The 12,243-nt window shown below is 33.7% G+C and overlaps 1 protein-coding gene across 4 annotated transcripts in view; it reads left to right on the forward strand.

The window, feature by feature from the left end:
- Nucleotides 1-12,243, forward strand: part of CADM2 (cell adhesion molecule 2) — a 1,406,063-nt gene that overhangs the window by 1,086,995 nt on the left and 306,825 nt on the right. For all 4 annotated transcript variants that reach the window (XM_069093916.1, XM_069093917.1, XM_069093918.1 and 1 more), the window contains exon 2: nt 86-235. In XM_069093916.1, the coding sequence (XP_068950017.1) occupies nt 86-235 (150 nt within the window). The remainder of the gene's footprint in view (nt 1-85; nt 236-12,243) is intronic.

Here is a 12,243-nt window from a genome sequence, read left to right on the forward strand (position 1 = left end):
ATATTTAAGCTTATTGCCAATTATAGATCTTGCTGGAATTAAATAAATCCTCTAACTTTCACATTTTCTTTTAAACCCCCTTCAGGCAGCCAAGGGCAGTTTCCACTGACTCAGAATGTTACAGTTGTTGAAGGTGGAACAGCAAATTTGACCTGTAGGGTTGATCAAAATGATAACACCTCCCTCCAGTGGTCAAATCCAGCTCAACAGACTCTGTACTTTGACGACAAGAAAGGTGAATATATTTTCTTATAAATATTTGAATAATAATAAATTTATTTTCCTGAGAAGGCACACAAATTATTTATTTTGATTACCAAACTACTGCTAAGTGTATTTGAACATGTTAAATATTAAATACTTTAGTATGCAAGTCATAAACTCTAAAGTTAACTTGATTTCAACTTTTTAATAAAATAAATACTGCTAATTCTAATTTTAGTATTTCCCTGAATTTCTTCAGCAACCTATTCACTCATACCTTTTAGTTTCTTTCTAATAAATTACTTAAATGTGAACCAAAAATTCTAATTCCTGGGAAATATTTTACCATAATATGCAAAAGTCTTTCATTAAACTGAAATGACAAAGATATTATATGACTTGAGATGGTTACATCATTTGATTATCTTTATTTGGGTATAAAAAGAAACATCTCTGTTTGAGGGCTTGCCATGATGACGTGAATCATTCTTCAACTACCAAGAAGTTCTTAAGTGGGATGCTGTATTTACTAAAAACTGAGCTGGACTTTATTAATTACCATGGTTTCCTAAGCAGGTCATACATAGATTTAACTTCAGAGTATTCAGAGAAGCAAATAAAGTCACTTTATTTCCCTTTCTGCTGATATAAATTTGGAAAATCTCTGACTATGATTTTGACTGGGAGAAACTACAAGATTTCACAAAACACCATGAATTTTCATAGTTAATATTCATTCCAAATTTTAAAGATACTGATCAGGAACATGGTCATTGACTTTAGTAGCACTTTTCCTTTTAAATTATATTTAACACTGGAGAAGCATGATGCTGTTTTATAAAATTTGACCCTATAGTCTTAAGCTTCTTTTAAGTCTTTCCAGTTGGTTTTTGAAAATAATAATATAGGTATATTTTGTCTACACACAAAATCCTAGTCTTTTTTGAAATTATTTTTTCTATTGAAATTACAATAATGCTCCATAAATTAGCAGTTTCATTACTGTAGACATTATTTTCCTTTTAAGGATAATATTTGAAATGGAATAGAATTATGCTATTTATAGCTTATCTAAGTCTAAGGATGTTATGAGGGTCTGATTAAAGATGCATGATTAAGGTTTTTTTCTTTTTTATATATCATAATTTCTGTCTAGTAAGTATATTGGAAGTCACAGACATAAACTTTAAATTGAAGAATACTTCAAAATGGTTTGTAAATGAATATAAATGAATATGCATATTTAGTTTAGCTAAAAGTATACTACATTAACTTTAATTTTAATCCAATGCATGAGCTGAGTGAACTTTAGTAATAAAGTGAGTATTTTAATGTCAAAATATACAATTACTAGGCAAGGGCAATTTTTATTGCATGCTTGAAATTCTCGGGTATTTAAAGCTACAGAGAAACATACTTAAAAAAAAAAGTAATGGCATCCTCTTGAACTGTAATAAATTACTAAGGACTTGCTTGAAGTGGAATTTTTATATGATTCTACCTGAATTATAAATGCTTTATGATTTTTAAAATCTATTTTAGTGAATTTTATATCTGAGATAACTTAATAGTAAAATCCTGCTGCTGCTGTTCATCTTTTGTTTTTGAAGAAGGAAAAAAATATTCTTTTTCTTATGTGTTTCTATTTCTAATGTTTTGCAGATGTTCTATGACTGAATTGGGTTTGTCATACCCTGGAGATATTTATGTACATTTCAAATTTAATTGGAAAGTGATATTGAAAAAAAAAAAGATAAAAGGTTCCAAAATAACTTGATGGTGTTTGTGGAAGCTTATCACAGGAACCCCTTCTCCTTTCCACTTCTTTCCCTGTTTTCGTTCCCATTTGTATTCTCCTTACTTCCCCCCTTGTCTTTCCCCTTCCCTTTCCCTTATTCTTTTTCCTCTTCTTTTAATGTCAGTACCAAGTTCTGACTAATTCCTTTTACAATAGTATTCTTCTGGTAAAACTATAAAATGCATAATGAATATTTATTCTATACTTAGATAACTTAGAAAGAGCTTATAAAGACAAGACTATTTCGTTCAGAGTAATAGTAAAGTGGGACTGTGGGTGGCTCTAATTATTGCTATTTCACCTCATCTTGAGAGACAGTATTAAACACCACTCAGGCCTCCATGATGTTGTGTATAGATTGTTTGGCCTTGATTTATGACAATGGCTATATGATACAAATGAAAACTGGAATAAAAAGTGTTATGAAAGGCATGTTGAGAAATCCATGCACTGACAAGTCAATGGATTTATTTTGTATAAGGCTTATTCTTTTTCCTAATTGACGGTATCCCACAGTGTCCCTAAGAATGTGGATCTGCATCCCCTCTAAATTATTTAAATTTCCATATTAAATGAAAATCCACATGTTTTCATTTGCATATATATGTATACATAATTATATATCTAGGGCCTTCTCTCTTCTCCCTCTATATTATTTCAAATGGTTATCTCATTAGCTCCCATGTATTAAATTATCATTTCTATATTTGATTTTTTTAAGTCCACTTATCTACCACTAAACTCTTTACTGACCTCCAGGCTTCCATCTACCTACTGAGCATCTCAAACTCAATATGGTCAAAATTAAACTTCATAACTACTCCCTGTCCCTCACCCTCCCAAATTCCTATTACTGTCACCCTCCCAGCCAGTCAGGCTGCCAAGTGGTGTCATCTTCAATTACTCACTGTTTCTCACCTTTTAGGCCCAATCTGTTACCAAGTCCTGTCGATTTTCCTTTGCAATATCTCTCACTCCATCTCTGTTTCAGGCCCTTATTACCACATGCCTGGACTATTGCAACTGCTATTTGGTCTCCATGCCACATTTCTCTCTCCATTCTAAACTATTCTTCTGTCACCTGCCAAAATGATCCTTTCTCCCTCTCTATTCAGTAAATACCAGTGGCTCAATATCACCTTCAGCATGAAATATATAATTTTTATGTCTTTGATATTGTAAGCCCTTCATAACTTGTACCTGTCCCTACCATTCTAGTCTTCTTCTCCTTATACCTTCCCTGCATCCAAGTATTCTGCAATCCAATGCCACTGACCTCTTTAGTTTTCATTACACAAGGTACTCTGTCTCCTGACTCCAGGCATTTTATTTGGCTCTTCTCCATGCCTGAAATACTCTTCCTTCTAAATTCTACCTTCTGGTTTCTTTGTCTTCCTTCAAGTCTCAGCTAAAATATAATTTTCTATAGGAAGCCTGCCTAAATTCCCCTTAATGCTAGTGTCTTCCTTCTATTGATTATTTGTAATTTATCCTGTATATATTCTACATATATATATAGTATATAACTTGTTTGTACATTATCATTTGCATTTGTTTCTTGCCTTAGACTGTAAACTACTTGAGAGCAGAGACTATCTTTTTCATTTTCTTATATTTCTAGGATTTAGCACAGTACCTGACAAACAGTAGCCACTTAATAAATATATTTTGATTGACTGACTTAAAATCTCCCCCCATCCTGCTTTTTTTCCTCCTTAATCAGACTCTTTCTAAAAACTGCCAAAGTTTATTTTCATTGTGCATCATGGGGTAAAAAGAGTCTGAGAGGCAGGAAAGTTGAACGGACCATCAATAGTGGTGAAATTGGAAGCAATAGGTGACATGCCCATCATCACCCAACTTTCACTTGTGACTCAGAAAGCTGTAGCACACACAGCAGCCACATTCCAATGAGATCATCTGGGCATTTGGGCTAACCCAGATTGAAAGTGACCAAAAGACCTCAAAGCCATTGGTGAATTAGAGGAATGTCTGCCCAAAGCATGTGAAGACTTCCACTGGTGGAATGGGCAGATGAAAACAATTTGTTCTAACATCCATAAAGGCAACTGAAGTGGGCACTAGGGAATGCTTAGAACTTGGTCAGAAATCAAAGATGCCAAGGTCATCCACTGAATTCTGGGTCATCCCCAGTCTTCTTGTCTCCTTCCACTGGACTTTGCTGGAAGAGAATGTGAGGTTGACAACTTTGTGCAAGTCTGCTGCACTTAAATCCAATTCATGCACAAATCAAATCATCACCCATCATCCATTATTTGCCCCAACGTGGTGCTGTCATTGATCCTCTTTGTCTTCTAGATAGTAAATGGTAGAAACTGGGACACATGTCTTTTTACTACAACTGTCTAAAGTAGTACAAATAATGAATCTTCTATACTAGTAACATATATTTGAATTTGAACTATTTAAAGCTAGTATTCTATAAAATTTGGTAACTGGTTCTAACCCAATGGAGATATACAGTCATGTCAGAGGATACATTATTTATGCTAATAAGGACCTCACTATACAATACAGTATATTCTTCACATAAAACACTCTAGCCTTGCTAGAGTGCCAATGTGCCAATGGAACAGAGCAATAGTACATAAAGGGGAAAAAAGGAGTCTCTGAGATTGTTCACTGTTGCTACTGCTCCCAGAAGGCTAGAGAGTACTTTCAACCCCTTTATAATTAACTTGTGATTGTAATTCATAAAGGCTTATTTATAGTAACACTATATATTTCAAGAATCCCAGAAGACCTCTTGCACAAGAAGCAGTCTTGGGGAGAGCACTGATTGGATATTCCTAGAAGAATCATATTGAGTTGAATCTGAGTTATTGGAGAAAGGGGAGGAAATTTTTAAATTTCCAGGACTTTTACAAATTGCATTCTGATAGGTACCTAATGATATACTTTCTGGAGGGAAATTAATTATAGTATATAATAATGATCTTTAAGAAGCCAAAACAAAAGTGGTAGGTAGAAAAGCAAGGCTTTTCCATGTTTTCTGGTAGATACATTGTCCCTCTCTCCTCTCAAGGTTCTGCCTCATGGGCCTTAATCATCCTGTCTTTCAGACTTTAGCTTTTCTCTGTCCTTAACTACATACATCCACTCTATATTGTTTTCATTCTGGTAATGATGTTCTAGTAGACTCTCGATATTATCTGACAACCTAGGTTAATTAAAGATTTTGCTCCACATGTTTTATCCAACATGATATCCAAGCAGTAGCAACTTATCAGGGACCAGGAAGGTCAGCAGAGATGACTGAAGGGATACTGTCTGAGGACTGATTCATGAACTCTTATAGCAAAAGCAAAGGTCCAGGAATCTGTCTCCAACTGACCAGGAGATAAGGGAAGAAAATAGAGAACTGACAAGTGAGGAATGTGTCTATGTCTTGATGGATAGGAGGTCAGAGAACTAACTGGAGAGAAGCGTAAAAAGAGAGCTAGGGCCTTTTTTGTTTCCAGGCAGCCTGAAGTCAGGGAAATTTCTGGTGAAGGATATTAGGCTAAGGATGAAGAAAAAAAGACAAGAAACCAGGGAGTGCTCAGAGACTAGACAAAAGTTTAGCTACCAGTCCTTGTATAAACAAGAGTCCAGAGACTTCTATGGGTGGTGAACAGAAAAGCAATAACATTTCTAAGTGGACCTTAGGCCTAGGACCTTTTGAGAAAGTAAATAGGAAATCATTTTGCTATCTAGAGAGTAGTCAAATTTCTGGAAATCTATTCCAAAATACACAGACTAGAAGTCTGTGCCAAGTGTAGAAGAGTCAGGGATTTGTACCTCAGAGGAAGCAAGAAAGGTTGTCCAAATGCCAGGCTAGGGGAAAACAAAAAAGCATGAAGTCATTTATGTAGTATGAACATTTTCTTCTCTTGAATGAGAATGGAATATTATTTAAAAGATTTTTCCTCCATCCCCTCCCTTACTTTTCCTTTTCTTTCCCCTTCCCTTTTTTTCTCTCATAACTATCTGAAAGGAACAGCTGCTTATGTAGCAGCACCTAATAAAAATAAAATAAATAAATACATTTGAAAAATACATTACAAAGAAGCAAAATCCTTGTCCCACCCCATCCTACCCTCCCACATAGCAGGGCTCAGGTAATCCTAGAACAGTTGCAACTGTTGTTGTATTGACTCATTCATTGTCCATTTTTCTGCTTTCCCTACAATCTTTCCATATTTTTTAGATTTAGTAATTAAGCACTTTGGAAGATACAGAGTCTTCAGAGACAATGAAGCTAGAAAATAGGGAGTAGAGGTCATTGAAATATCAAATGAATGCAGTTTGGTATTTGGCGATAGAAATAGAAAAAAAAATGTTAAATCATTTAGTTTGTTTCTAGGCAGGTGCATAGTAAACAATTGAAGTGATATTGTCTGATTGTTTAACATTTGGAAAAGGACAACTCAAGTCCTACCTACTGTTGGGGGAGTGGTGAAACTTGAGATGCCGTTAGCAAGACTCTTTTCATGCACATCCACTTTTTTTACAGTTATTCCAATACTTTTATGAAACTGACATCTTTCAGCATTGTCAACAGCATGTCCTGGCAGATTGGGCCCAATGTACTGCATTCTTACTGGTTCATAGATTTAGAGCAGAGACAAGTCTTTATTTGAAAAGGGAAATATAATGTGAATGGGTATAAAAGAAAAATCTGTGATTTTGTCACATGCAAATGGAAAAGTGACAAGTCCTTCCACTCCAACCAATGTAGATGAAATTTATGTACAATTTCATAGCTAAATCCTAGGAACTTTCCTTGGACACATAGATATCAAGTCATTTGCCCAGAATTAGTTAACTAGTAAGTATTAGAGGCATGATTTGAAACTAGAAATTTTTTGTTGTTGCTGTTATTGCCAAGCCCTGAACTCTAGTCATCATGCAATGATGATTTTATTATGTGTGCATAATTATAATATCATTTTCCAGTAAGAGTGGAAATTATTTCTATTCATGAGACGTATATTAGAGTTAAACTGACTTCATACAAGACTCTATTCCATTTCATTTTTGCCTTTGCACAATCTGTTTTCTGTGTCTGCAATATACTCCCTTCTTATTTCAGCCTCTTAGTAATTCCTAGTTTCCTTTAAATCTCTTATTGAGTGCTACCACTTACATAGGACCTTTTCAAAACCTTTCAGATCCCACTGCCTTACTCTAAAAAAATTGCCTTATATTTATTTTGATTATATTTTTTATTTACTTATGAATATAAAATTGTTTCTTAAATAGAATGTAATCTTATTCAGGACAAAGGTTGTTTTGTTTTTGTCTTTGCATCTTCAGTGAATCTTGGTTTCTATTATGCCTCTGTCACTCATTGTCTGTATTACCTTGGGTAAATAATTATTTTTTAAATTTGGGTTTTGTCTTCTTCTATTATAAAATGAAAGGCATGAATCCAATGATACAGTAAAGTTTCTTCCAGCACTAAATCTATGATGATATTACCTTAATTTTAGCAGCTTTTCATAGTAAGTTACATGCAGAAAAGATATATGAACAGAAAAGACAGAGCAGTGAAACTAAGTTTCACAAGACAGTAAAGAAATATAAGAAGCATATAGACAAATGGGGAAAAAATAGGGAATTGAAGTGGAGGTTGAAATACTTTGAGGAAGACAGGACAAAGTAAAAAAAATGTACTTTTGAAAGTTCCTTTGAATTGTTCTTTTTGGGGGTCTATTGGAGATATTGCTTATGCAGAAAAAGCAAGAGAATTTTAAAGCTCCTCATCTCTCAGAAAACATGAAAAAAACTATTAGGTAGAAGAGAAGAAAACAGAAAAATCTAAATAAGCAAAAAAAAAAAGAGATGAAATTAAAAATTATAATTACCAAAACAAGAAGCAGCAGGAAGGAGGAAAACTGTCACTGCTCTGTAATATGTGCATATTTCACACAATAGTATAGATATCTTTTAAATTTTATTTTTAATTTATGAAATGAAACAAGCATTTCCATAACATAGTACAATGAAAAGATGATTTGTATGTGAAGCAGAAAATCTACTATGCACAATTTGCTATTCATGTTAAATAACAAATTATTATGTAAATTTGTTTCTTCCTCCTCCCCAAGGATGGCCATTATTAGACACAAAGAGGCATGTGTTTGCACACATATACACACGTGTGTGTTATGTACATATGTGTATATACATATGTAATATGTAAAAGTATTCTATACATACTTAATAGATATCATTTTACCCCTTCTTTTCTGCTGTTAAGAAAAGACACAATTATTATTTATACTAGATTTCCTTTTTCTATTTCAGTCTAATCTTGAAAATATTTGTTTCTTCTTTATGTTCACAAATTAGAGAGTTTCCCCAAAATCTCTGTCTCTAGCTATGTCTATCACTTAGGCAATTTCTTTAAGGAAGAGCTTAATATATTGTAGTGGTGACAGAGAAAAGGAAATTTGGGTAGTATATTTCAGAGTCCAGGCAGTCACGAAGAAGGGACTTGAGAGCTGAACATGGAAACAAAAAACTGCCAGGAGATACGTCATGAGAACTTGCCAGATCTGTACTGATCCTATGCTGTGATATAGCAGTAGGTTTTTTGGCTATAAATGTGTACTGTGAGTACTTGTCCAAGGAATGGGATGAATCTGGGGACTCTTTTTTTTCACTCTCTGTGTTAGCTATATAGGCAAATTTGTTCATTATATATTGATTTCCATTTAGATCTCATTTATCTAGTATAAATAACCTTTGGCCAGCAGAAATGCTGTGTATGAGTGAGTATGAGTGAGTGTGTGTGTGTGTTTGTGTGTATGTTATTTAATGCTTACAAATAGAGTAGAGTCAAAAATCTTCTCTATAATACAGGGATAAAAGTTTTGATCACTGGAAGGTGATGTAGGAATTTGGAGCTATTAAGATAACACAAGATTCAATGGTACAAGCTTGGCATATGAATTTGGGAATCAGTTACTCCTAAAGACCCTAGAAATAATTAAGGGTCACAGGAAGGGAGGGGAACATATCCTTTTCCCATTCCCACTAATGTCACTGGCTGGTGCTATCTATCAATCAGCCTCAGACCAGGTAACCATGATTTTCATTGATTGTTATACCAATGTTGACTAACTTCAGATCTGAATGATTGAATAATCATCCAGTGACAGTGTTGCATTCCAGTGGAATGTCACAATTAGTGTGATGCCTGGCACATAGTAGGCATTTAGTAAATACTTTTTGATTGATTACTTGATTGATTGGTGGTGCATGATTTGTCCTTCACTAATTGTTCTTTGGTACTAACTAATAGTAATACTGACTTAACTCAAGAACACTACCATGTCTGAAGAGGCAAAATACCTGTAGCTGAATGAAACTGTTAGAAAATTGTGACACTACCATGGAGGGATTGCCCACATTGAGAGAATCTGGTATCATTGAATGTTAAAGTAACTCTAAATTTACAGGGTACCACATTCATTAAATGTTAATTTAAAAAAAAGTTAGAAAGAAAAGGGGATTAGTTTAAAAAAAAAACAGTCATTTTTATTTAACTATTCAAACTCAAAGATCTGATCTCTTTAGAAGTTAAAGTGTTAGCCGCTTATATAATATAAGAAATACATGTATTTATAGCCAGAAAGTACTGTAAAGGCATCCTTTCAATGTAAATATGATGCAACTGAATCCGAAATAAACCAAACCTCACAAGAGACAAATGATTATCTCAGTATAGTAAGTGGCAAAGACACTACTTGAACCCAGATTATAGGATAATAGATTTAGAGTTTGAAGGTACCTTGGGGGGCATCTAATCAAAGCTTTCCATTTTAGACATGAGGAAAATGAGACTCAGAAAACTGAACTTAGAAAGTTAAATGACTTCTTCAAAGTCACATAAATAGTAAAAGGCAGAGAACACATGTCTTGAAATTCAGCATTCAGTAAGCATTCCTATTAATATGCTTATATAGCAAAGAGAGTTTTTGGATCTCCTTTCCAACATGTTTTGAGTTTAAAATTTAGCTCTAAAGATATTTCTAGTGTCTAATACTAATTCAGAATAAATATTTAGTAGTAATGCTAGTAATTAGAAAAATCTACATTCTACCCATGTAAAAATGCAAGACACATACATATACATATGTGTGTATATATGTACATACACACATGTATATATAACACATATAATACACAATGTCCTAGGTTTCATCCTTTTAATGGCTCACACTGATAATGGAAACATGCAATAATTTAATAATGTCAGCCTTTCCTTTTTATTTCTTTGGGGATAAACTTTAAAAAAATTTCAAATTAAGCTACATCAGAAAATATTATAAATTAGCTGTCAAAGTTCCTTTTAACTGAAGTTCTATGAGTCTAAAGGACAATAAAAAAATTTCCCTGAATTATATGATATAAAAAATGGCATCTTTGTCCTAAAGGCAACATTTGGTGTACATCAAACCCCATTTGGTGCATCAAGGAGTATATGTATAAAATATATTATTATAATTCTTAATTCTAGAAAATTAAAAAAAAATCGTAATAGACATTGTTAAAGACAACAGAACTGAGAATTTGGCCTAGATTAATAAAATTCCAAATCCCAATTGCTTTTATATTATAATTCATTATGTAACTAATTACCCTTCAAACCTCTTGACTTTGATGTAGTAAGACTCTAAAGATCACAAAAGAAGGCCTGTAATTCACAGAATCATAGTCATAAAGTTGGAAGGGACCTTGGAGATCTAGTTCTGCTGCTCATTTTTTTTCACAAGTAAAGCACCTTAAGCTAAGCAAGTAGCTTAGTTAATATCATTGAATGGTTTAGTGGCAGAGTAAGGACTAGAAGGGTTCAGTACAAAGTTGAAATGCAGAAATGACAATCAAGGATTATGCTGATCTCTATCAAGTATTTATAAGAGACTAGTTCTATCCTAAAAAGATGAAAATAACATGAAAAATTAAAGTAAATCAAAGAGAAGATATTTGCATTACATTTAAAACCTGCTTAGCTTAAACCATTTTCATTCACAAAACCCTGATTTATTCTTTGATATTAATAATTTACTAAGCATCCTTTCCTTAAGTTATACAGGAAAATTCATGTTGAAATGTGTAGTCATATGAATGTATATGCATAAATATATGAGCACATGTATACACATGTGTATGTTAATTTGGAAAACAAAAGAATATTTTTTCCAGCTCTGCCTTATTATTGAAAGAAAGCTATACAATTGTGGGTAGTTAAAACTGAATAAACCATAAGATTTTAAACTCAGACACGTGTTAAACAAAACTCTTTCTGTTTTCCCCCAAACCCATCCTTCTCATGAATTTAACAGTTACTGCGAGAGGCATCACAATCCGGTTCTCTAAGGTACCTGACCTTGTTGTCATCCTTAACTTCTCAGTCTTACCAACCACACATACTCAATCAGTTGCCAAATCCTGTTTTGTTTCTTTCTCCATATCTAGTAATATCAGAAGGCTTGATCAGTTGAGAGGAAGTGTTTATCTTTGGAATTGAAATCATTTGAGAATAGAAGTGACTAATGCCAAACTCTAATAGGACCTTTTTTTTTTTTTTCTAAGAAGTTCTGGCACCAGATTGAGAATTATACCTTTCCATGCCCCCAACATATATTTTCTTCACCCTGTTACTCACAAAGTGACAAAGGAGACACTAAGCATTTGACTAATGATTCAGTAGTCTCCCCTATTTTTAATTAATAATAAGAACACTCATAGCTGAATTTTTTTTTTGTAAGTTCAAGTGATGGGGTATACCCTATCTTGAAGTTAATTCCTTTTGTGGATAGGTCTATTTCTTAGGAAGTTTTATTTATTCTCCTACTGAAATGTTAGAGTTTAAAAATAAGTATTTATGTTAATAGAGTAGGAATACATTTGGGTTTTCTAAGAGGTTGTATTGTCTCTTACTGGTCTAATCTCTCTGTTGAAATGACTGACAGAGAAGAGGAGGTCTTTGTCTTCAAATCAGATTGAATAAAATTCCAGAATCAATAAATTTGTTTGAAAACAAAACTCCAATGAAGAAGGAGAAGAAGAAGGGGTGGCTATGTGGAACAGTTAATAGAGCACCAGCCCTGGAGTCAGGAGGACCTGAGTTCAAATCCAGCCTCAGACACTTAACACAAAACTAGTCATGTGACCTTGGGCATGTCACTTAACCCCTTCCCCCCTCCAAAAAACAGAAGGAGGAGAAG

Source organism: Petaurus breviceps, unplaced genomic scaffold, assembly GCF_028583685.1.
Source record: "Petaurus breviceps papuanus isolate PSGF00001 unplaced genomic scaffold, PetGlider_PUasm1.0 213, whole genome shotgun sequence".
Taxonomy (NCBI): Eukaryota; Metazoa; Chordata; class Mammalia; order Diprotodontia; family Petauridae; genus Petaurus; species Petaurus breviceps.